The 26,288-nt window shown below is 34.1% G+C and overlaps 4 protein-coding genes across 7 annotated transcripts; 1 reads left to right on the forward strand and 3 right to left on the reverse strand.

Annotated features, from left to right (window-relative positions):
- Positions 1-908: 908 nt before the first annotated feature.
- SRK2C (SNF1-related kinase) lies at positions 909-4,595 on the forward strand. Its single transcript, NM_001247424.2, is given in 9 exon segments — positions 909-1,153; positions 1,719-1,793; positions 2,494-2,595; positions 2,812-2,865; positions 2,978-3,070; positions 3,157-3,249; positions 3,344-3,448; positions 3,675-3,773; positions 3,863-4,595. Coding segments are annotated over 9 exon segments (1,038 nt in total). The 5' UTR covers positions 909-1,033; the 3' UTR covers positions 4,160-4,595.
- Positions 4,596-6,147: 1,552 nt separating this feature from the next.
- On the reverse strand, positions 6,148-15,668 carry LOC101248472 (serine/threonine-protein kinase VPS15). 4 transcript variants are annotated; one of them, XM_069296988.1, is made up of 12 exons: positions 14,965-15,400; positions 14,713-14,795; positions 14,495-14,617; positions 14,243-14,288; positions 13,975-14,135; positions 13,091-13,170; positions 11,345-11,450; positions 10,919-11,095; positions 7,669-10,836; positions 6,849-7,096; positions 6,668-6,767; positions 6,148-6,572 (listed from the first exon to the last, which is right to left on the reverse strand). In XM_069296988.1, the coding sequence occupies exons 2-12, from the start codon at positions 14,749-14,751 to the stop codon at positions 6,396-6,398; spliced, it is 4,425 nt and encodes a 1,474-aa protein (XP_069153089.1). In that variant the 5' UTR covers positions 14,752-14,795; positions 14,965-15,400; the 3' UTR covers positions 6,148-6,395. The 4 variants fall into 4 exon arrangements, with proteins under 4 accessions (XP_069153089.1, XP_069153087.1, XP_010319242.2 ...); XM_069296986.1 differs by having other exon boundaries at positions 14,713-14,827; positions 14,965-15,385; XM_010320940.4 differs by lacking the exon at positions 14,713-14,795 and having other exon boundaries at positions 14,965-15,668.
- Positions 15,669-16,100: 432 nt separating this feature from the next.
- LOC101247904 (ras-related protein Rab11D) lies at positions 16,101-22,060 on the reverse strand. The gene is made up of 2 exons (XM_010320939.4): positions 21,666-22,060; positions 16,101-16,851 (listed from the first exon to the last, which is right to left on the reverse strand). Exons 1-2 carry the CDS (start codon positions 21,890-21,892, stop codon positions 16,410-16,412), a joined length of 669 nt encoding a protein of 222 aa, XP_010319241.1. The 5' UTR covers positions 21,893-22,060; the 3' UTR covers positions 16,101-16,409.
- A 1,599-nt stretch (positions 22,061-23,659) lies between these two features.
- LOC101248186 (receptor kinase-like protein Xa21) lies at positions 23,660-26,051 on the reverse strand. Its single transcript, XM_010320938.3, is given in 2 exon segments — positions 23,660-24,213; positions 24,388-26,051. Coding segments are annotated over 2 exon segments (1,305 nt in total). The 5' UTR covers positions 25,547-26,051; the 3' UTR covers positions 23,660-24,067.
- Positions 26,052-26,288: the final 237 nt, after the last annotated feature.

Below are 26,288 nucleotides of genomic sequence, written 5' to 3' on the forward strand. Positions count from 1 at the left end.
TTCTAAATTTATAAAGACTTTATGTCCATATTTATCACTAAACTAGACAAATTTGACTTTCAAAAATCGACCCATACCACAAAATTTAGATTTTCAGTCCAAATTTGAAATTTTGTAACAAAAATATGCAAAATTAATTGTATATTTTTAATAGCTCTTTCTGTTCATTAGCTTTCGGTAAGGACAAATGAGTAGATCACACTTTAAACACGTAGAGCCTACTTATTTATCATATTGTAATTTTTTATTACCCACAAAAATTATAGTGAAATAAATAAAATTTATCTGACTTAATTAATATTTCAAATTTGAATACAAGTTCAAAGTTAAAAAAGAAATCATATCATTAAATATTTTTTTAATATAATGAATCAATAGATTTTTAAGATAAATATCGACATTCTCGTATTTGACAACTATATTATACCACCACGTTTGAGTTGCGCAACTTGTTTTTGCCATCCTTTTAATTTCAAGCCATTTGATTGGTGCTATCCTACTAGGTTAGTCTCAATTACATGTCAAGGATTTAATTGAATTTTCTTCGTTAGAAAATTATATATTTATTGAATATTAGGTAGAACATACATTTATATGTTAAAACTAATTTAACTTTAAATTTTTTAATTTTATCTTTAATAACATGATTTTATAACTACAATTATAAAATTATATCAATTTTTTTTAACTTTATGTTCAGTCAAATATCGTCCAACTTAAGTCCATTGATGACAAAAAAATGTTCAAAATTATTTTCTTATAAAATTTCAAATATGACATTCTAGTACTTTTTTAAAAAAAAAAATTAAATAAAATTTTTGATTCCGCCGCTGGTCCTACTATTCAATGGCCCTTACAAATATAAGGAGCCTGTCAATGGAAAAAACCAAAAATCACAAAGAAAAAAAGTTTCTTTCTTTCCAGTTAGCTAGATTTAGACAGCTTCTTCAAAATTTATTTGTAAAAAAAATAAAATATTTTTATGTTTGATTATTATTTGAGGTATTAATTGAAGGTGAAATATTTATAGAAAATGGAAAGATATGAAATTCAGAAAGACATTGGTTCTGGGAATTTTGGTGTTGCTAAGCTTGTGAAAGATAAATGGAGTGGTGAACTTTTTGCTGTCAAATATATTGAAAGAGGCAAAAAGGTTTGATTTTTATCTCTCTTTTTCATCAAATTCTTTTGAAAACAAAATTAGAATTTTGAGTTTATGAGTTCTGCATCATATAAAACGTAACTTATTGAATTCTTGATAAGTTATTTATACATGTTAAGTGGGATTTTAAATCAAGCTATTGAGTTCTATCGAACTTATAGGCAAAAAGGCTTGATCTTAATAGAGCTTTTATTCGATTTTTGGAGGAGTCAAGATTTCAAGTTTATGAGTTTTGGATTGTACAAACATGTAACTTATTGAATTTTTTATAACTAAGCTATTGGGTTTTGTCGAACCAATAGGCAAAAAGGTTTGATCTTTATCTCTCTTTCATCCGATTCTTCTGAAGGCGGAGTTAGGATTTCGAGTTTATAAGTTTTGGATCATAAAAAAATGTAACTTTTGGATTCTTAATCAGTTATTATAAGTGAATTTTTAAACATAAATATGGTGTTTGAGACCCAGCTATTAGGTTGTTACAGAGTTCTGTTTTTTTCATTGAAAAGATGAACTTTTTTGTTACTCTTTTAATTCATTTGGATTTTTTTCTCTGCAGATTGATGAGCATGTTCAAAGGGAGATAATGAATCACAGATCTTTGAGGCATCCGAATATCATTAGATTTAAGGAGGTAATTATTCGATATTGAATTGATAATGAAATAGAGAAAAACTCGTGATTGATGTGGAGGGGATGATTTGTTTAATGATATAGTTCAAGAAAGAGTCGTCTCATTTCCTTAATAACTTCTTTCTTATTTGTTCGCTTCAAGACTGATTATGAACGTCACGTAACATCACAATCAACCAACCTCCACCATACTTCTGGTTATAGGCTAAATAATCGATTAGTAGTATGTTCGAGATTGCCAAAAAAATTGTGCTTATCTGGAAGTTAAAGTTGGAGATTTCTCGAAAAATGGCCACTTTGAATCAGATTCTCTAAGTGTTTCTGTCAACAGTTTCTTCCACACAAAGTGAAAGTTGGTATTGAATGTTTTTTCATTATCTTTATTTTTCCACTTTGAGGGAATTTGGAATCATGTAATGAAAAAGATATTTCTAACAAAAATTGTTTTAATATTTGATATTATCGTTGATCTTATAGTCTCCTTGGTACCAACTTTTTAGAGAAGACTAAGATGCTTTATCGGATTATGTTTTGATTCGCGAGTTGGTTAATGTTACCTGTCGATTGGTCAAAATCCCTGTTCTTGACTTTGTACATGATTCATTTTGTAATTCTCTGTTACTAAGAGGGCTTAAGACTCTGGCTAATTTGATCGAGATGTATAGAGCGGAATGCTTATGCAGGTTTTCGTGATTGTGCAGGTATTTCTCACACCAGCTCATCTAGCAATAGTGATGGAATATGCTTCCGGAGGAGAGCTTTTTGAACGAATATGCAGTGCTGGAAGATTCAGTGAAGATGAGGTAACACAAGAATCAAGATTTCAGAATTTTCATTTGATCTTTGTAATTTCTCATTGCCCTGTGTTGTAAGCCACTAAATTAGTACTACTTCATCGCGATGAAAATCAAGGTTAAGCGGCTGCTTTCAATCTGATTCCAAAGCGTAGCAGTTATTATCTCGAAACTTCATCAGATTTGTTAAGCTAATCTGTCCAAATTGTTGTTATTTTTCATCAGGCAAGGTTTTTCTTTCAACAACTTATATCAGGAGTGAGTTATTGTCATTCAATGGTATGAATTCGGCCTATGTTAGTTCGTTTCAAATTGTGTTTTTTTTTTCCGAGTACATTAATTTAGTCTTGGATTATTAGCCTGTGATGTGATCATTTTTCTTGAATTGCAGCAAATTTGCCACAGAGATCTTAAGCTTGAAAACACATTGTTAGACGGGAGCTCTACACAATGTCTAAAAATATGCGATTTTGGCTATTCTAAGGCAATGAAACAGAACTATATGTTCAATCTTTTGATTAGGTTTCTTTCTTGATTCAGTTTCTGACTTGTGTTATGTCATTGTTTTAGTCAGCAGCATTGCATTCACAACCAAAATCTACAGTTGGAACTCCGGCCTATATCGCACCAGAAGTCTTATCAAGAAAAGAATATGATGGAAAGGTATGGCAATTGACCTTTGACATACAACTTCAATTCATAAAATGATTTGTTGACCTAATCTTCAAGATTCTTATGTTATTATTTTGATGTGAAGATAGCAGATGTTTGGTCTTGTGGGGTCACATTATATGTGATGCTGGTCGGCGCGTATCCGTTTGAAGATCCTGATGATCCAAGAAACTTCAAGAAGACAATAACTGTAAACTTCTGCTTCATTTCTTTTTTAAAACCATAGTTGACTTCTTCATTTGCTTGTTAATGTGTCTGATCTCTACACAAATAGCCAGCCTGATCATTTGTTACTTTCCCTAGCCAGTATATATAGATTATACGCGGTTATAAACATATTATACATCTGTTGGCTGTTTTTAGTTTAAGTAGTTGAATGAACAACTATTTAGTCTAATTCTTCTTTTGTGTGACAGAGGATATTAAGCGTACAATATTCGATTCCTTACTATGTCCGAGTCTCCAAGGAGTGTAATCACCTCTTATCTCGGATATTCGTAGCTGATCCAGAGAAGGTTTGACTATAGTTCTAACTCGTTTCAATTTTGCACGTCGATCCTTTATCTTGTGAAAACGAGCTAATTGTTGAATATTATGTTTGTAGAGGATAACGATCGAAGAAATAAAGAAGCATCCATGGTTCTTAAAGAACTTGCCTAAAGAATTTATGAAAAAAGGAGAGGAAGCTAGTTTAGTACAAATGAATAGTGAAGAAAAACCATTACAAAGTATTGAAGAAGCATTGGCTATAATTCAAGAAGCAAGAAAACCAGGAGAGGGATCTAAAGCAAGTGATTATTTTGTTAACAGCAGCATTAGTATGGATCTTGATGATTTTGATACTGATGCTGATTTAGATGATGAAATTGACACAAGTGGTGATTTTGTATGTGCATTATGAGTGCTACTTTTTGGACCATGACACTCGGAGCAAAGGTAAAGTTCTCATACACGTTCAAGCCATGAAAATAGTCACTAATGCTTGCATTATGATAGACTGTTTGCATCACATTCTCTTACTAACGCAGGATGTTTTGTGCACCAGACTGCCCGCTATTATGAGTGATACTTTTCTTAGATAAAATGAAAAAAGTAATTTCTATTTGTCTCTACTTGGGCCTTTAGTGTTTGTACCTTTTTTTTTTTGTGTGTTTTAGTTTCATAAATCTTCAATTTGATAGGAAGTTGAAGGTCCTTCTTAAAGATACTATATTCAAATATAGTATATCATGTATGACACCAAGGACTCCATATAGTTTTGTTTGTATTGTTTGCAATTGTAAATAAAAATTGTGCAACTAGTTTTGAGTGTAAATTAAATATAAGATCTTTGTCAAGTTGATGATATTACTAAATACTTAGATTAATTAATCCATAAAGAAGTCCTAATATTGGACCTTTATTAGTACAAGGAACATATAATAAGTATAGATTAATTGCTAACCATTGGTCATTGACCTTTTATTTTATTTTTTATTTTTTTTCCTTCAATGTTGATATTATTAAATTTGTAAAAGTCATTATCACTTTCTATGGGAGGATTTTGCAAGCTGGTGAGACATGGACTTTTTAGCTATTTTCTATCTAATGTCTTCTCATTCAAAGATAATAATTATTTCTTCTGCTCCAAAGTTATATGATATATTTTTCTATATCTATTTTAGAAGAATCGATATGTTTTTGTATATAAAAACAATTGAACTTTAAATTTTCATTTTATCTTTATTCAATTTAAGTGAATGACGTCATAAATAAGTTGTAACTAGATAAAAACATCAATTTCCTTTGTTTCATAAAGAATAATCTAGTTTGACTTGACACGGAGTTTAAAAAAAAATAAAGAAGATTTTTGATTATCTGATCCTAAATTAAAGTTATGTTAAATGTATAAAATTACCTTTTAATTTTGTGACCTTAATATGCCACGTGGATAGTTGTTATAGAAAAAAGTCATTCTTTTTTTAAACAGATTAAAAAGAAAAAAAAACATTCCTTTTTAAACGAAAAGAGTATTTTTTCAAACCTCGATCAAAGTGCATCACACATCAATTGTGACGCAGGAGTATTATCATTTGAATTAAAACATTTGCTGTCTATATTTGTAAATAATGCTTTTTAAAAATTTAATATGCATATAGAGTATTGCTGACATTGTCTGAAAATAATATAAAGTAAATATTTATATCGAACAAGAAGTAAATCTTTGAAAATATCCACAATATCATATCTTATTTAATTTAGATAAGAGCCATATGATAATAATATGCCAGTTAAATAATTAGGTTTGTTTAATTTTGGTGGGGCCTCAATAATTAATAGCCACTATATATTTATGTGTTTTTATGCCTAAAAGTTTATAATTCTATGCTAATAATTGTTTTACACTATTAATTCTCTATTCCTCCTTAGGATAATGAATTGAGATTTATAAGGAAATAAATGATGGAGAAAATAAAAAAATTATGATTGTTTTGTTGACCTTTACCCTCTTCACGATGTGGACTTAAATGATTAATATAATGTATTATTTATTAATTTTGAAAAAAAAATCATTATTTTATGTCAGGTTAACACAATTTTCCTCAAGTATAGAATAATTTGTATGCACGCCATTGATCATTGATCTTAAAGATTTAAAAAGAATTGAGTCGTCTTTGATAAAGGTATTTAAAATATAAAAAGATTAAATATATTAAAAAGATAAGAAAATTTAATATCTACGATACACAAATAAAAAATAACTTTAATTTTATATACACTATATGCTTTTACGCCAAAAGGGACCCAAATGAGCCCCCGTGTGTCCCCTATACGTATACCAACATCTACTATTGATTCTAGTTTATTTAAAAAGAATGGAGTCACATTCGATAAGGAGAAAAATACATCTGAAAGACAAGGGAATTCAATATACGTAAAAAAAAGTACTTCAACATCGTATAATTTTCCGGCGAACAAGATATTAATACATTTGTGGTAATGACTGAGAAATCTATTGGTCATATATCTATAAAAAAAACAAAACACAAGAGAAGCCATGTTCTGTACATTTTAATTAATATTTTTAAATAGTAAAGAGGCTACATATACTCTGAATATATACACAATAATATATATACAAGTATCTCAAGGTTACTTTACTTCCAAACCTTAACAGCTCCGTCTCTGCTACCTGATAGCAGAAGTCTCTGATTCAATTTGACAGAAGCCAAAGAGAGAATACAATCACGGTGACACCCAGCTGCATCGACGGCAGCAGCTCCGAGGATTGCCTTTGCTGTCTGTCTGGTGGCCAAAGGTCGCCTCTTCGCCTCCTTTTATGACGAGTAAACGCAATATATTAGTAGTACAACAATCATAAGACAGAAATTATACGTTACAATTGGATCCTGCTTGATAATTCACATACCTGCACTATTTGTACGCCAAAGCTGGATTTTGTCTCATAAAAGTCATCATTAACAACCCCCTTTATAGATGGTCCGCAAACGCAATAACTTCGTTCCGGGCTGAAATATGCAAAGACTAGTTGAGTTATATATGAAAAATTTAGGTGAATCTAACATAAAGCTAGAGAAACAGTCTAGAACCTGCAATGGTCCCAGCGACGTATTTTTAAGTCAGTACCCCCTGTTAACAAATCACCACCAGGTAATGGAAGCAAAGCACGAATTCCAGAAAGGCGAGGAGGCGGATCACTCAATTCATCAACTCGGTACTTTGAACCATTATTTCTTCTTAGATCTTGTTTAGGATTAGCCTTATTTGATGGCTTCGCTAAAGCCCAAGGTAAGTCGGAGTTCTCAGCCTCATTCTCATTGTTTGCTACCCTCAAAACCTGCAGCAAAAAAATACAAAATTGCAAAGTTGGAAAAAGTCACCAGAGTAGAAAACATACTTTGTACCAACTCATAGCATGTCCCAAGAACAATGGTCCATCTTAAATGATAGATTACACAAGTCGAGCATCCATATTTTATACAAGACCATCACAACCGTAAATGAATCTTAAATTCAATAGATACATCCAAGACAAACAATTCTAGCATGAAGTTTCCAATTTATTAAGCATCTATTACATACCACCAAGAAATTACAATGTGCTACCAAGGATTTTATCATCCAAACACTTTCAGTATAGAAGGAAAGAAAGCTGGAAGACGCAGAGAGAGAGAGAGTCAGACAAATATTCAGACACTACATTCTTCCCTAATAAGGTTCTCAAATCCCCAGACATGGTAGACACTTCAGGTATATCTATACTGGATACATCACATAAACCAAATAAAGGAAAATATCAAGTTAAACAGACCGAAGGACAGATCACATAAAAACGAAGTTACCCACCAGTATTTGGAACAAAAAGCACATAATTCAGGGCTTCTTTTCTTATGAAAAATTACACATTACCTGGTGGCAGCTCCCGTTCTCTGCATTCCAGAGAGAAACTTCATTACACCCTGCGGCAACATAAACAAGGGGCCTTGCTGCTACAGACAATGATGTACTAGGAGGAGGAAGAAAAAGAGACATTCTCTCAATTGGGCAGGCAAGAGAATATTGCCATGTGTTCACCGGTATGCAAAACCTCAAATCCCAAAGTGTAAGTACACCTCTTGAGGAACCTGATACAAACCAATTTCCACAAGGCCCTGCAACTAGAGATGATATATAGCCCTCTTTGGGATAAACTTTGGTGTTCCAGGCATGTGAATTTGTTCTTGTGTCCAACAGATGGAGCCCACAATTCTGAGTGCTGTACAAAATCATTTTTGAGGCACCACCATCTGAACAGTAGTTCAAAAGGCTTGCAACAGCACCCTCTCCCACTTCATTCTTCTTCACATCAGCAATACCAGAGTACTTCTCGACAACATTACCGAGTCCTCGGGAGATATAATCAACCGAGAACATATGTATTGTTCCATCACATGCTCCAACAACAACTTGAGCAGAACCTTGAAGCACTGTAACACATAAAGCTCGGCTTCCTTCTAAAGAATAAGTTAACCTTGACCTGAATGAGATATCCTTCTCTAGCTTTTTCGAATCCCAAACCTTAACAGTAGAATCGTCAGATGCACTAACAAAAAAGCTGTGGTCTGCTGAAATGGATATATCATTAACAGCAGAACGGTGCTCTTGGAGATGAGCAACCAAAACCCCACGAGGCCTCCATCCTGAATCTGTAATCATGGATGTTCTGGCAAAAGATGACAAATCAGTTCTATCTGTTGCGGCTGTGTTGTCTTCCATTGTTAGGGAACCCATTTTAGATGTACCAGATCCAATGTCCTGAAATTTGTTACTCACATATGCTGTTTGATCAGCTTCCCTGTCTTCCACTTCATGTACAACTCTACGCAACAGTGTGGAGCTATTGCCAATGCTTATTGAACCTGACACAAGCTTAGGTGCTGGAACTGAATTAGCCAAGTTAAATGATTTGTTCACAGGATCAATCCAAGGCAAGGATGAAGAACCAAATCCAAATGATGTATATGGAAATGAGGAATCAGAGGCTGCTACACCAGTGCCAGCTGGTCTCTTGTTATCCTCCTTAAAATAGTACAAAGGAATGCCATCAGCAGATTTATCAATAAAGCTGCTCATACCACTGACTTGTGGAGACACAAAGCCAGATAGCTGCAATTTTTCTGAGGGGAGGCGATCACCGCTATCCATTATGCTTGAAGGATCTTGTATCAAGGTTCCCACTGATTTCACCTTGGTTGGATTATCATCACAGTCAGTAAAATCGATTGGTTTAGTTAAATCACTAGCAGATTTATAACCCGGAAAATCATGTTTTCTCCCAGGCCAGTATTTCATTCGATCCAACTCACTGCTACTTCTCTCAAGTAAATCTACAGTTTCCCATTGCTTTGACTGAGGTGTTGAATTGTACCATATCTTTCTTTGTCTCTCCAGCATATCTGAACTCTTTGCATTCTCCACAAGCTGATAGTACATTTCTTTTGAAATTGATGGCTTAAGACATGAGAAAAGAGCTTTCTCTGAAGCTAGAGATGCTGGCTGCCTGCGAAGGAAGGGCCTTATTACGGGGACAAGAAAAACATAAGAATCAACTGCTCCTAAGTTCTCACTGCTGGCAGCAATAAAGGTGACAGATGACCTCCTTACCCATTGGCTAGGGTAGCACAACAAATGGAAAGAACGGTCTATCATTTCAAGTAGGAACCGCTTGCGCAGAAAGCCACTTTTGCAGAGAATGGCCAAGCAATCTAGAGCATTGACGATTACAGCCTCAGTTGTATCAGTCAGTGCCTGCTCAATGTATGGGAAAAGATATTCTTCAACACTTCTTTGTCCAACAAAAAAACAGACGTATATGATTTGCCCATAAAATACTGCCCTGAGCTGCTCATCTCTATCATTTAGAAAAGCAGGGAGAATGGGCAACAGGAAATCATTACTTTGTCTCTGCCCAAAAAACCAACAAAGGTTACCAATGTCTTGCAATAGTGCTCTCCTGATGTTTGGAGTTTGCTTTGGGCCCATCACGAGTTCTTGAATAACCTCAGCAACTGACTTCCTTAATTGACCAAGTTGTGTATCACTGTTTAGACTCTGTGGCCGTACTGGTTCCCCTGAGGTCGATATTGATGAATTCTGGGATGGATTTGTTTCATTCAGAACACCTGCCTCACTCAAGCTTATTGAGTGAATCAGAAAACCATACGCTGTTAGTGCAAGCTTCGATATATTGCTAGCATAACAAATCCTAACACTCTCCTCTGGGTCATCAGGAAGCATGGAAAGCATAGGGAGAATATACTCTGGAAAAATTTTGGCATCACTTGGAGGAAAATCTCTAACCAAAGGAAGAATATCACATAAAGTCTCTAAGGCAGCACAACGAACAATTGCAGCTGGATCCGACAGCATTGCTATCACATGTGGAAGTACTCGCTGCAACCGATCTTCATCATCAATGTACAAGGAACAAGAGTTCAACAGCAATACAGCACCTCTCCTCATAAAAGGCAACTTGACATTACGTATGCAGGAACACAACAATGAGGCTATCAGCACCATTCCTTCACAGCTCATTACTTCTTCAGGAAGTGGTAAGAAAGGCATTCCAAAAGTGTCCGATTGATTATCATAGTCGGACATCAACACAGTCAAATCTTCCATGGTGATCTTTTTTAAAAAGGGATGGTGAATTCTCTTGAAAGAAATGGAGCTCACTGGGATTTGTTCACCTGGAGATTGGATGTGACACTGTCTTTGCTTCTGAGAATATGCTGTATTGGCTATATCCTCCAGCACAGGTTTCACAACAGGACACTGATTATTTTGTTTCACATCCCTGAGCAAAGTGTTCACGTTGCCAAGCAGATCAAAGCGATCATGAACTGAGCCCTTCTCAATCTCTTCTCTGTTGCTCGATGAGTCCTTCACTAAATTCAGATTTTCGTTCATATCACTCACTTGCCGTGTTTGACTGACAGGAACTGAATGTGGACTCACAGCAGGAAGGTTCCTGTCACCAGGCTTATCACTCATCATTTGTTTAAGGATCTCATTAAAAGAGGTCTGGCATATCAGAACCTACAAAAAAGATATGGTTACTGATTACAAATGTTGAAGTGGGTGACCAAGTGAAACAAAAGATGTACACTTATAATCCTACCCTTGCATCGGAATTAAGGGGATTCAACAAGGAATAGAAATTATGAAGGAATGGTGAGAAGTAGCTTGGGAACACAACTCCTGCATAGTTCTGCAGATAGCTTTCAGCTGAATATCGTGACTCTGGGTCCAATTGAATCATATGAAGAATCATCTTCCGGATTCCTGAATCTGGAATCTGCATTGAAGATGTACAAATAAGCATTTATCAGAAAATTGCAAGAATTGACGAATAGAACACAAATTACTCTTAAGAAAATTTTTGATGCACAACCTTAAATTAAATAATTAAAAGTCATATTCCAAAACAAGGCATTGAAGAACAGAATTTGACAGAGTAAGGTGCTACATTACCATAAGAAAGGTATTAAGATGAAAAATGCTAAGCTAAGAAACTAAGAAAGAAAAACAAAAAACAAAAAGATACCTTTTCCAGAAGTTGACTGGGATCGTGTTGTCCTCTGCGATAAGCAAGCAGTTGAGACAATTCAAATAATGGCTGGCCCTCGAGGAAAAGCTCCGCAATAACACACCTGGTGCGATGTACATGAGTGTTAAAATACTCAAATCCTTACAACATGAAAATGACACATGTGTTTCTTACTTCTGCAAATCTTGTTACATATTTTAATCAGTTTGTACCTACAACCATGTCACATATTATCTTACCTACGGGTGCCTCCATCTAATTCCTTTTTAGATTTATTTTCTGTTTTCATGTCTGTTTTCATGTAAGCTCAGTAACCCCCTTTTCATGATAACTCAAGCAACTAAACCAAATTTCGGGCATAAATCCTGGCCCAAGTAATTTAGTGCAGCGGCTAAGGGATATAACATGATGCTTTGCATCAGTAAGTCCTATTTCTTCTCGTCAGGGACTTAGAAGTCCTATTATAACAAAATTTGGATATCTCTTAATAATTTTGCAAGAAGTCCAAAACACTTTTAATATAAGATACGTTTCAATCTGCTAACATTTTATCTAAATACTGATATAACAAAAATAATTGTACTAATAATAGTGGGATGCTTTTACTATAAATTAATATTGATATTAATAATATAGCTAAGCTGGACAAAAGAAGGTTATTATAATTCAAGCCATGGCAAAAAGCTACTTAAATTGTAATATCTGATTTCAGCATTTTGATTTAGTAAAACGTTACATCACACTAAATCAACCAGATAAATAAATGAACCAACTTGCATGAGCTAATTTTGTTGAAAGGAGCCACCCGTTAAATTAAAGATGACTGTTTATTTAGGAAAGGATGATTGATTACTGTTCTTACAGAAAACATCCTTGTTTTTAGCAGAACTATAGTAGGATGTCTTGCAAGAGACAACAGGAAAATAGCTGACAATTACCTGGAGGACTAGCAAGTGTTAAGCTGCTAATAGCATGTAAGGTGTACATAGCAATTGCTAGTATAATTAGGAAGATTAGGTCCCTAAATGTTTGAATGACTCAAAAGTCTTAAGAAAAAAGGATTTCTCTGCGACAATCAATATTTAATTGTATAATCAAAAGAAATTACTGTTCTAGTTGATAAAGGAAACATCTATAATTTTATAGTCGTGAATTAATTTAAGCAGGATTTCTTGCAGAGAGAGCTGAAAAAATAGCTGACAATTAACTGGAGAACTATCTAGCTTTAATAGTATGCAAGATATATAAACAAGTTGCTAGAAGAAATATATGACACTTTGATCTCTAAAAGTTAAATATGATTTGTTCGATGTGAAATGATTATAAAAAATAAAAGGCAAATTCTTGAGCAATTCATAAACTTTCTTAGATCTTCCGACTGTTGTACCTAATGTTGAATTAACAATAACATCCTCTGATTCTTAGTGACCATCATGCTGATACCAGTGCTAACATGGTAAAACCACAACACAAATAATCTACGTTGCTTGGACTCTTCAAAAATGTCAATGGGTGCGGATCGGATTCTCCAAAAGTAGAGTATTTTTGGAGAATCTGGCACAGATGCAACATCAAAAGTGAAGAGTCCGCTCAACTTAGCAAATAATGATGGAAGGAAATCACCAAATAAAGAGTTGATATATAAACATTATGATAAAATTCTAGAAGAAATTTAGTTCAAGTATCTTAATAGTAAATTTAGAAGGAGAAGAAAAAAAAATAATGACTCAAGAAAAATCTCACCCAACAGCAAAGATGTCCATAGATGGCTTCAAAGGAGCATCTTGTGAAACGTGCATCTCACCTCCATGCTCATAAAATCTCTGAAAATTAGTGACATTGATGCAGAAATTACTTTGACGTCATGGTGCATATGAATAATGTATCTATTAAAAGGGAGATGGTGCGGGGGGACAAGGATGTCATTGCCTCTGGGAGAAATGTGCAGTTCTTCCCTTTCTGTTGAGATACATGCAATTCAAGCATATTATTGCTTATTCAAACTTATTGGTGTCTCCCAAAGTTCACTCTAATGCCTACACTGAACAGCTTTGAACACACTCATAACTAATAATCTCTTTTTCTTGTACAATTTGCACTTAGTTTTTACTAACAAAACAACTTCTCCAAATCTCATTACAGACGTCCATTGAATATAAAGGTTAAGACTATATTAGAATCATAAAGAGTTCAATCTTTGACATAAAGGAACAGTTCCTCCCCTTCAAAGTGGGAAATAGTGAATGGTGGCTGTGTTCGGAGTGCAATTAGGCAGTGGGGCAAGTGAAATCAACTCTATCTGACCTCACCAGTCAATTACACGCACAAGATATCCAATATGTGTAGCATTCACTATTCACAACAATAAAAAATATAGGACAGAGTCATAGAGTTTCGCGCGTTCACTACTTACAAAAATCATGAATATAGAAGAGATATTTAAAATTCGAAATAACATGGTTAGATGTGAAACTTGTTTGCATGAAATTACAATTTTCTGTCAATAAATGTCAGGCTACTTTCAAATAAAACTCCATTTTTGTATTAAGCCAACAAAATAATTTATACAAAATAAATCAGTGTTTTTTACTTATGTTAAACAACAAAGGGAAAGAACTTATTCGAACCTCGGGTGCAAGATAGCATCGTCTTCGTCCACCGGTATCAAAGAAGAAGGAGAAATCAGAAGGATCATCATGTGGAATATAAGTGGGTTTGAATGACGCAAAATCTGCAAGATAAAGCCAGTTCCAAGATGTGACTAGCACATTCTCACACTTGATATCACCTGCAACCGAGTTCATGTCAGTCTTTAAAAAGAGAAAAATTAAAGGCCTGAGCAAGTCATAGATTTTCCATGTCAAGTCAGTTATTTCAGATAATGAGTCCTCTCACCATGACACACTCCATGCTCATGACTCTGCTTCACTGCATAAAGCAACTGCAAAAGTAGATGTACATGATATGCCTATTGCAACTTGATAAACCAGAATTATAGCAATGGAGACGACGACGACATGTCCAGTGTAATCCCACAAGTGATATCTTGGGGGGTCTAACTCAGACCTTACCCCTACCTAGGGAGGTAGAAAGGCTATTTCCAATAGACCTTCTGAGCAATGGGGACAATAGAACAAGAAATATTACCTGGAAAGCAAGCCATTTCTTCTCAATAAGACAGAGGAAAGGTCGGGTACTAAGACGATCATGAAGATTGTTAAAGAAGTATTGCCTCAACAAATAAGCAGCTTTATCTGTTTCAAGCCAGAACTGCAACATTCCACATCAAGCAAAGACTCAATATTTAGATTTGTATAGAACTACTCCCTCCCTTTGCTTTTACTTATCCACTTTACTAAAAATACCTTCACTTTTAGCATATCTTCATGTTTTATCCACAACATTAATTACTTATTCCCAAATCTTTTCCAACTATATATCAAGTATCCTGTCATATTAATCATTATTTCTTAAAGAGGCCTGCAAAGTCCAAAGTAGACAAGTAAAAGTAATCGGAGGGAGTAATATGTTACAAATATAAGATCACCTGCTAAACAAAATCTAATTCGAAGTCAATCAGTAAAAAGTTATTGAAGAGTCTGCCAATTTTACTTCACCTGGAAAGGCCAAACATGTGGATGATCAAGGGAGGTGAATATGTCACGAATTTTGGAGAGACGATGCTCATATTCGCGTAAATCAATGAAATCCCCTCTTTTGAAATAGACTTTTACAAGCACAAGTCCTTCGTCGTGTTTGCAGAGAATTGATTTCAAAAAGCGACCTCTACCTACAACTTCTTTCAGCACCAGATTATACGAAGACGGCAAGTCGTGGAGGTAATACTCCATTGCCGACGCTTGTGTCGTTTTTGCGATCTTATTCCCCATTTTAACACTCTTTCTTCCTCCTTTCGACGATTTTCGAGATGTCTTTAGCTCCTTTCCATTAGTTTAGGCTTCAATCGGAGTGATAGAAAAATTCTTCGGTGCTCCGGCGAGGCGAAGATGGAGAAAGAGTAAAAATTAAGGGTTGAGTGTTGCCGGAGTTCATCTAAACGCAAAATAAAGAGAAATTGAGAAGGAAATTTAGAAAATCTGCTGAAAAGACAAAAATATCCTTATCTTTAATTTGCTGTCCAGGTTATTTTATAAAATAAAAAAGCGGAGACACGGTATATCTATTGCAAACAACCTTTCTAAGTCTCTATGTGTATTCGAAAATTACTTTATTCCTCGAAGCAAAAATAAGATATGTATACACTCTTCCCTCTTTAGATTTCGCTCGTAAAATATATTATAGTTGTTAAATGGATAATAGCAATTTAATAAGGATACTTTTGTATCTCATATACTAATTAATATAAAAAAACTAATCATTCTTTTTGCAGTGATTTATTTATATTTGTTACTAGTTTGTTATAAAAACATTAATACCAAAATTTGAAATATTGAAGTACAAAAATATTGACAAATGATTATACCTTTAAAAGTTAAAATACTTGTTTTGGAGACTTATAAGTATTCAACAAAACTAAAGAAATTTCAGGAAAAAAAAAGTATTATTAACAACAAAATTATTTTTTTATAGTTGAAAAGACAACCTCTATCAAAAGCACTTGCCAAAAGTTTTGACCAAACAAAAAAATACTCTTAAAAAATAAGTATATTTCTCTCAAAAATTACTTTCCCAAAACACACTTGGGACAACAAACACTTCTAAATAAGTATAGTTCTCCCAAACAGACTACTAATTGTCAAAATCACATTTTGCTCCTCATCATATATATATATATTTTGGAATCAAGAATTCAAACCACACATTTAGATCAATTGCAACCCGAGAAAATTGGATTGAAGCTAACAACAAACATATTAAAAAACTTGTAAAAGCACATATACTCTGCTGCTGTTGTCCTCAGTCCTCACATAGAACAATCTAAAAATGAATTTACAACCAAATACATGAGATTTTCAAGAATTACTCTCCGTGAAACTATGAAGCTTTAATACTCAAAAAAAAAAATCACCTGAAAAAGTAAGAAACGTCGAATCCTGATATTTCAAGATCTACAACATGCTCTTTTTTCTGGGATGACTTGTGCAGGACCAGGTACAAGAATCTTCTTCCCAGATAAAGATGCAGGATTCCCATTGGGCGGATAATCATCTGCAGCAAGATTTTTCTTGTTTACGATGTTGAAGATCTCTGTCAACACAGTCGAGAATGCATCCTCCACGTTTGTCGCTTCCAATGCAGAAGTCTCTAAGAAAAATAATCCTTCCTTCTGAGCAAATTCCTTAGCATCCTCGGTAGGAACAGCTCGTTGGTCTTTGAGATCTGTTTTGTTTCCGATCAGAATGATCACGATATTCCTATCGGCATGTGCACGCAACTCTTCCAGCCAACGGGGTATGTGATCAAATGTTTGGCGTTTTGTTATGTCATAAACCAACATAGCTCCAACAGCTCCCCTGTAGTATGCGCTTGTGACAGCTCTATATCTGGAAATGACAAGGAAATGAGTAAATCAGTTACAAAATTGTTAAAGTTTCTCCCCTCCACTTATCGAGTCTAAAAGCAGTCCTAGACAAGGAAAAGCGTTAAATGTGGGAATCAAGTTAATCAAATCCCTATTGTGAAATCACTTATCAGTGTGACGCGAACATCAACACTTGGTAATAAGTATTAATACGAGCTGGTGAGAAGCCAGAAGGGCATACTTGGATACTAAACTCTAATAGACCACTTGGCATTGCACTAGTACAATAGTAATTGGATAGTAGCATAGATGTTTCTTTCGAATAAATATGGCGTCGATAACATGCATACATTGTATTGCACATTTATAAAAGTAGGAAGAAACTAGTAACCAGGAAAGCAATATTTAATCCCAATCTCAACAGGTATTGATGTTTTAGAACGTCACCATTCATTCCCTATAATATTGACCAACTCCAATTTGAAGAAGTGTCTCAATGTGCCTATTCTCCCAAAACTTGGGGTACTATAACAATAGAGGAACCTGTCATATAGGGGTAACTTTAAGAAGACTGAACAAAAAGAAGCAGATGGAAGCTGGCAAAGAAAACTAATACCTCCTCTAAAGTTAGACTTGACAATGTGGCTACTAGCGTGAACTCATAATATGGATACTGATGCCAATCCCTAGACATAACTTGGTGCAAGGGACAGGCGCACAACCAAATCAAAGATTCAAGCCACACAAGTGAGCCTGTACTAATAACTCTGGAAATGAGGTTTTCATCTTTGTATTCATTTTGAAATGAAGCTGTTTGTTATAAGACTTGTAAAATGAAGCTGTTGCTCTGGAATAATTTGATGACTAATAGGACACGCTAAGTGCAAGAACTTGAACAGTGCCAAGTTCAACTTAACACCAAGGTCTTTTGATGAAATACACGAGAGTGTTGTAGAAACGAGTTAAAAAGGAGAAAATCAAGGATAGGCATGGAGGGCCAATATCCTTTTCAACAGATATACGAGGATACAATACTAGCGAAGCAATTGAAGATGGTTGGACCAATACGAAAGATCCTGGTGACGACAAAAAATGGTAAAGACTTTCTTTCAAAACTGGGTGGCCAGCAGACATCTTTAGAAGCTTTCCGGTTAACCACATCCTCTAGGATTGCAATGGTCATGACACCAACAAAGAAGGTTTATCTTTTTGATATTGAGAGAGAACCAAAGTTTTGAGAATGTGTAAAATTGTTTCTGAGAGCAATGTCTCAACCATTTTGCATCTATATCCCTGTTTTATTACAATGACTTCTAATCCCATTGACTGTGGGATACAATCAGAAAAAATGGGGCCTAATTTATGGATAACATCTAATTTATGTTGCACCAATTAAGTAGTTGCCTATTACTAATCAAGTAGTCACCTTGTAAATCCAGACATTCTCTATCAATCTTAACATAGTTTCCTCTTTGTTCCTAGCTTTAGATGCAGAGACCTTAGTAGTTCCCATCAAAACTCGTGATGACGTGAATAATTTATATAAGGAGCACAATTGACGCCATTCCTTTTCAGCTAAAGGGGTGACAAGGGGCAGTTTGTAATCTAGATTTTCTAAGGGATACTACAAACATTTTAAAACCATCCATTTAAATCTATAAAGGGACCACTTGAAATCTAGACTAAACCTTTATTGCTTGTCCACTTTAAGACAAAAAGAGCAGATGAACCTACAGCTTTCTTGTCCAATGATATGATACTTGAAAAATTATAGCTCACAGCTATTTATAAATTCAGCAATATACATTTCTCGATAGGTAGCTTTATAAAGGTTGAGTGACAAAAAGACAGAAAAATTTCACATTATAGAGAAGAAAAAAACAATAGTTCAAGGAATTAGAGTGGATTAAGAGCTATCAGTTACCATCAAACTGGATGGAAACAAAAAACAATAAATGCAATCTATCAACCTAAGTATAACCATGACAGATGTCTTTTGCATTCAGAAGTAAATCAAACAATTGCTAGGCAAGAGAACACATTTGACAAACAAAGAGCAAAGAGTAGAAGGACCCCACCCACATAAGGAAAGGGTTTATGCACAAAGCAGTCCCTGGGTTGCTAGAGGAACCAGATATAACAGATTCAACCTCACATAATTAGAAGCAAGTGGGCAATGCAAATAAAAAAGAAGTTGGCTCTACAAGTGGTGATATTCAACTATCAATACCAAGATATTTGAGACTCAGACCTATAATTCTGAATATGGTGCAAATCATTGAAGAAAACTAGGACCGAGCCTACCCAACTCAGTCAGTTCAACTGATTCGTCAAAAATTTAGGCCTGAATCTACTCAACTTGGTGTTAGAATGATATCTAACCATATGATTCTACTCAAGACATATGATAGTTCAATTTTGAACAAATTCTAAAAGATTAAAATTCTGATTTATGTAAGAGATAACTAAGTAATGACAATTAAAAACCAAAGTTAGTACTCTTAGGGATCGTTTGTTATGAGGAAAGAGGGACAAAATCCTGGGATAAAATACAGGATTATTTAATAATCCTGCTTCTAGTTAGGGGGGATTAGTAAATCCTGAGACTATTTTTCCATCATTTCTGCTACAATGATGGGATTAGTTATACAGGGGAATATCTGATCCCACGGGATATCTCAATCATGTGATAACCTTGGCTATACCATCCTTCCTACCAAACAACCCCTAGAAAATTATATATTTATGTCCTTTAGTAGTCAAAGGGAAGTCGTAATTTTTATGAGTATCTTCTATAATGCATAGACGACTGAGTCTTAAATATTGGAGTTCAACTAATTATTTGCTTTAGTTCACTTTTTCTCATTGATTTGAGTTTGAGTTTAGAAGACGCATGTTGATATCCAATTTTTGCTCGTGCTTCTTCCAACTTATTTGTTTGCACTTCTTATACCTTTCATAACTTAAGAACGCTTGTTCTTTTATTCTATTACAATTAAGAGTTTTTAATATCATTGTTACATATATTATTAATATGATCATCCTTCATTATGCAACTATCATCATCACTTCAAAATATTACTCTCTCCATTTCATTTATTTGTCTTACTTATTAAAATCTATTTCAAAAAAAAACAATTTATTTGCCTTACTTTTCTTTTAATCCGTCTCAAAAAGAATGGTTTTTTTTTACAACTCTTCAATTTTAACTTTCCACCAGATATGTTTAATACCACAAGATCAAAAGACATTTTTGTATATTCTACATATTTCTAGTTTAGGACCACAAGATTCAAAAGTCTTACTTTACTTCCTTAGTCCCTTACTCCGTGCCAAGTCCAAATCAATTGAAATGAAGGGAGTACTATTATTCTCATTTTAATATTATCATCAACAGTTATTTTAAACATTTTAATTTATTGTCTTGCGGAAAAATGCCTCACATTTTGTTTATTCAATTTTATATATATATATATATATATATATATATATATATATGCACACACACATACATACATTCATTCTAGGTTTAGTTATAGCCCTTTATTTTTTATCCAACAACTCCCCTTCAAATTTTTGCACCTTACTAGTATCTAAGTAGGTTAATAAGAACTTAAAACAAAGTTAATGTTTAATTATTTAGTTGATAAGTAGGTGCTCTAATTCATCATAATTAATTAGGTAACGACTACTTGAGTTAATTAACCTAGGAATCTCAAATATGTAGTACTCTTTTTTTCCCGGTTAAAATGGAGTATAACAGCTTAACGACTCTATTGGGGAAACTAGATTCTAACCATAACAAAATTAGGTGAATATTTAAATTTTAAGTAGTTGAATGTTTTGTTTGTTTTAAGCATTGCTTTAACTTTTTTCCCTATGTTAATTTTTTCCATGTAACGTAATAATGATTTACTCTTTCCCTAAATTTCATTTTCGTTCATACTTCTTCTGCTTTTGAATAAATCACACTATCACATCTACACGGATGTGTGTTTTGCGCACCTGTAAAATTCTTTCAAATTCCCAAATCTTAAGAGGAGTTGGTATATGCATAGGGCATCAGGATTATCCTTGTGACCACATGGCCTTCTCACTCAAGTAGTCCGCTCGTAAACCCTGAATGTAGTAAACCAAACCATACAAAGACCTAAGATAGAGTTTAGCCTCCACTCCAAAGATTTTCCAACCCACCTTAAGTATATTCATGCAAATGACTTAATTTGAAGTGGGTTCAACCGAAACCCTTTCATCAAAAAATTGCACTATGCAAAGCAAACTGGTAAAAGTTGAAATTTTTAAATATATTTAACTTAGAATCCCCTGATATTAGGAAATTTTCTAGTAGAGTGGCAAGGGGATCAAATTTTGCTTAAGATCTCAAGTGTTCAAATCCTAGGCGTGACTTTCCTTCTTTTCTTTTAACCCCTTGTCAAAATTCCTCCTCCGTCACTCTATCATGTTCAAAATCATACCCAAAAGTTTGATCTTTAACTCCTAATCGCCATTCTTTTTGGTGGGAGTAGTAGTACAAATGATTCAAGTTATATACTCACTATAATAATTTTTTTATACATCATATTCATAACTTAACCTAATATAACAGTTAACATCCCATTTATTTTAGGTTACCAGCAATACTATTTCAATAGAGTAAATTGAAATTAAAGTAACCTAATTACGTAAATATTCATTTCATTGAACTTAAACACTCGCAAAACAACGAAAAGAAATGGAATTGAAATCTCACTAGCAAGGTAAAAGTTCACCTAGTCAACCTCGAGTTTGCAGTAACACAACAAGAATCGAAGTGTCAAAATAAGAAAGAATTAATACCGTTCTTGACCAGCAGTATCCCAGATCTGAGCTTTAACAGACTTGTGCTGTATCACAAGGGTTCGCGTCTGGAATTCAACCCCAATTGTTGCTTTAGAATCGAGGCTGAATTCGTTACGAGAAAATCGAGCTAGTATCTGTGACTTCCCTACAGCTGAATCACCGATTAACACCACTTTGAACACATAATCTATCTTCTGGCTCGAATCCCCATAACCACTCGCCATTGATTTCTCTGCAAAATCAGCAGCTGAAAATGGAAGAGAGAGGGGGTGGAAACAGAGTAGACGTAGATCTTCGCTTTGGACCCCTGTCTTTATTCGTTTCCTTTTTAAATTTATAATTTTTTTTAAAAAAAAGAAGTAAAAAATAAAATAAAATAATTTATCCGAGGGTCTCTGAAGTATCTCGATTTTTTTCGAGTTTCATAATTAAACTATTGTCACGTGTGTGTGGCTTTCAAAATCTGAGTGATAACTAATTATTTATTAAAATACATCTCAAGTATCAAATGTGTGAATTTCTTACCTAATATATCACCTTGGTTCGGATGGCAAATGAAAACAATTGATAGTTAATATGTATTTATATATATAATTGATGATAATTCAAGTAGAAAATTTGCATACATGATTGTTTAACTATAAACGTTAAATAGAAGGCACTTTAGGTGTGATTTTGACTCTTCACTCTTTCTTATTCAAAAATAATTAGAGATGGTAGAATTAGTCGAGGGACCTGAAAAGAGATGGTTTACCACAATGGCGGATGTTAGCGGTTTAAGTTTTCTTATCTCAAATTCGTGAACTTAATCGATACAACACATTAGAACGCCCTTGTTGATGATATTTTACTCCGACAACATATAGCGTTCCTCAAACATGTAATATATCTTTAACACTACAAAAATTTTTTGTTTATTATGATCAATTTCAGGATATGTAAACAATGATGATAAATCTTACTATGTTCAGATGTTTTGATGATCGTCACAAATGCAGGAGTCTAGTCCTCTACAGAATGTTCCGCAGAGAAAAGTTGTTGTACAATATGTTGTACATATGGAAAGTTGTCATGTCAGAGGTTGGTGAGGTCGTCAGTGTACTGAACCAATCATCATGGACGAGGTTGTTTGTCACCGGTTAATAATTCTTTATGATTGATATATTCAACATGACAAAAAACATATTGATTCATTCATTCAAAGAGAGAAAAATTCACGCTTCAACAAAACAACAAGGAACCTCATAAGTTGAAGGTTTGCTTTCCTGAACCTGTTATTATTTTGATTGCTTGTAATTCTACTTAACTTGTAGGATTCGTTTAGCTTTGTTAAGAAACGTCTCAAAGCCTTGTGTGAATCATTGTAAGAACTTGGTTGATGGCAACTTATTGTCTTACAAAAAAGTCTATATTTCTCAGTGAGGGTTAGTATAGTGGGCAATGCAGGCATTGCTTAGGCTCGTTAAATAATAGGTTGTATTACTTAATATTGAGATATGAGGTTAATCTCATTCTGTAGTTGTAAAGTGTGTTTCGTTTTTGCTTGAGAAGATTAGTGATAACAATTTAATTTTCAATTTGAAAATCCTGTGAGGCAGGTTGTGATTTTACTCCCTAGAGCACGAAGGTTTCCACGTAAAGTATTTTGTGTTCTCTTTACTTTCTGTATTTACTTTTGTCATCATAACTGTCTAAAGGACCTACTCCCATAAATCCCTTCTTTACTTGCACTTTCATTTTTAAGTACTTGATAATCGTCAGTATATTGTTAAGCTTTAACTTTGACTAATTCTGAAAAACAGGGCGATCAAAGTTAATTATGAGCTTAAATTATGTGTACTTACGGTGTAAAAAACTATTTAATTATTAGAATCTGGTTTTTCATTCACCAACAAAATTCACCAGCTCCAACTAAGCATTCCATTTATTAAAAAGTTGAATGAAGAAACTAATGAATCAAAAATATGAAGTAGAGGCAAACAGAAAGTAAATTAGTGCAGCTAAACACTTTCTTAATGTTATTCAAGCACAGCATTCAAAACATATTAAAGACTGCTCAAATCTGAAATCACAAAATAAGGGAAATGCAACACTCTGAAGTACAAACAGTACATGTACACGACTTTATTCAACAAACCAGGTAAACAAAAAGCAACATGTTCACTTGCAGCTCAGAAATAACACCACCGGAAGAAATTTCTATGTTTCTAGAAATGCGTTGTTGATTTTGTTAAGCCCATTGACTACTTCTTTCATGTTTATTCTTGATTCTGACATTTCATTTGTGCAGTCTAAAGCCATTCTATCATGGACGCAATGCAGATTTCACTTTTAGAAGTGATATGTTCTTCCTCAGAGAAAATATTGGCATTCACAACGTCCATCATACTCTCTGAAAATTATTGTGTTACCCATTTCCTCAAGTCAAGATTTGCATTGCATATCTCTTCATCTGTTGGCCTTCTTTTGGTCAAAACCTCCATCAACATTATGCCATAACAATATAAATCACCACTAGCTGACATTATTCCCTCCGAGCCATATTCTTAGACGTATGAAAATTAAAAAGAATTACTCATTTGAATATAATAGTGCTCGTACTAACAAAGACATGTTTTTTTATTTAGTTCTAGTATTTGCAAGGGCTTGATTTAGATAAGAAATAGTAAATCAAATAGAAAGGTTATAATATAAGTGAGAAAGAAAGAAAGTAGTATACCTGGTGCCATGTACCCAATAGTGCCCAACGTCTCGGTATGTGCCATGGACTTACTTATGGCTAAAATTTTGAAGATGCCAAAGTCACCAACATGAGCCACCATATCTTCATCCAAAAGAACGTTGGCTGTCTTTAAGTCGCAATGAACTATTGGAGTGACATGACCATGATGTAGATATTCAATTGTCATTGCCACGTCAAGCATTATGGTGACTCTTTGATGAAGACTCAAGGGGAAATCTTCTCTGTACAACCTATTCTCAAGACTCCTGTTGGGCATAAATTGAAGAATAAAGGCTCTTATACAGTCACTAGAACATGTAGTAATCACTGGAACAAGATTTTTGTGTCTAACATTTCTCATCACTTCACATTCGATATCAAACCTCTTTCATACTTGCTCATTTTCCAAATCCAAAACCTTAATGGCCACTGCAGTTCCACTTGATAATGTGCCTTTGTACACATAGCCAGAGTTTCCCACGCCAATTAAATTGAATTCATCAAAATTATTTGTTGCTCGTTGAATCACGTGATAAGAAACTAATTGATGAGTCATGATCTCCGTTACCTTTTCAACATCTTTGGAAAAACCTTTCTTCTGTCGTTTCATTACCCAAATTAAAACCAACAAGAATATCACCGAGGATGAAATAACCATTGGAGTAACAATTTTTAGCATAACCTCCTTATGCTTTGATTGTTTTCCAGGATTAGTGATAGCATAAACAGAAATCTCCAGTATGTGCATTCCGCAAAGACCTTTGTTCCCGAGAAATGATTGCAAAGTGGGATTTGCAAACACATCATCACCAGGTATCTCACCTTCTAAACCATTGAATGAAACATTAATGCTTTTAAGGTATGAGAGTTTTTCCAAAGACTTAGGAATAGTACCTGACAATGCATTTAAAGACAAATTTAAGAAATCCAAGCTTACCAAGTTGCCAAAGGATAATGGAATTTGGCCAAAAAATGAATTATTCGACAGGTCAAGATGCTGCAGGTTTTGGAGTTTTCCCAATCTGCTTGGTATCATTCCTGAAAAGTGGTTACTGGAAAGATGTATTTCTACAATGGCTTTCCGTACTCCAATATCTGATGGAAAACCTCCCTCTGTAGAATTTTGTGACACATCTAAATAGAGAAGACCACTCATTTTCCAAAGGTTCAATGGAATTTTTTATGAAAACTTGTTAGAACCCAAATAAAGATGTTGCAGCATGCTAAGATTTTCTAACCATTCTGGAATAAATCCAGAGATCTGATTAGCATCCATAAATAATATAACCAAATTAGATAAATGGCATACAGACTCTGGAATATGTCCCTGCAATTTATTGTTACTTAGAGATAGCCCTTAGAGTTGTTTAAGCTTACCAAATTGGAAGTTGTTAGAGATAGCGAGGCATGTTACTTAGAGATAGTGAGGCATGTTACTTAGAGATAGTGAGGCATGTGGAGGGATGCTACCGTGGAAGTTGTTGTTCTTGAGATTGAGAACACTGAGGAAGGACAAATTGGCCAAAAATGAGGAAATTGTGCCTTGAAGTTGCAAACCAGGAAGACTCAAGGCTACAACCCTTTGCCTTTTTGAACTACATCTGACACCAAACCAAGAGCAAAAAGACTCATTTTTGGTCCAATTATTGGCCAAAAAATAATTGGAACTTGTAATAATAAGATTTTTGAAAGCTAGTAAAGCTTGTTGGTCAGTCCCATTTGAGGAAGCAACAAAGTAATATTAAATTACAAGTAGAAGAGAAAATGTGCTTCTCCATAGAATGTTTGTGTCTACAGTATTATAAAAGGTCAATCATATATATATATATATATATATATATATATATATATATATATATATATATATATATTATGCATGGTAAAATGAAGGTCGTTAG

This window comes from Solanum lycopersicum, chromosome 4 (genome assembly GCF_036512215.1).
Source record: "Solanum lycopersicum chromosome 4, SLM_r2.1".
Classification (NCBI taxonomy): domain Eukaryota; kingdom Viridiplantae; phylum Streptophyta; class Magnoliopsida; order Solanales; family Solanaceae; genus Solanum; species Solanum lycopersicum.

Excerpts from the sequence above, each read along its gene's own strand:
- LOC101248472 (XM_010320940.4), bottom strand. The coding sequence starts at position 15,237 with ATGGGGAATAAGATCGCAAAAACGACACAAGCGTCGGCAATGGAGTAT. Across the intron at positions 14,618-14,964 it reads CACATGTTTGGCCTTTCCAG|TTCTGGCTTGAAACAGATAA; the intron begins GTGAAGTAAAAT and ends GGAATGTTGCAG. Across the intron at positions 14,289-14,494 it reads AGAAATGGCTTGCTTTCCAG|TTGCTTTATGCAGTGAAGCA; the intron begins GTAATATTTCTT and ends CTACTTTTGCAG.
- LOC101247904 (XM_010320939.4), bottom strand. The coding sequence starts at position 21,892 with ATGGCGAGTGGTTATGGGGATTCGAGCCAGAAGATAGATTATGTGTTC. Across the intron at positions 16,852-21,665 it reads GATACTGCTGGTCAAGAACG|ATATAGAGCTGTCACAAGCG; the intron begins GTATTAATTCTT and ends TGTCATTTCCAG.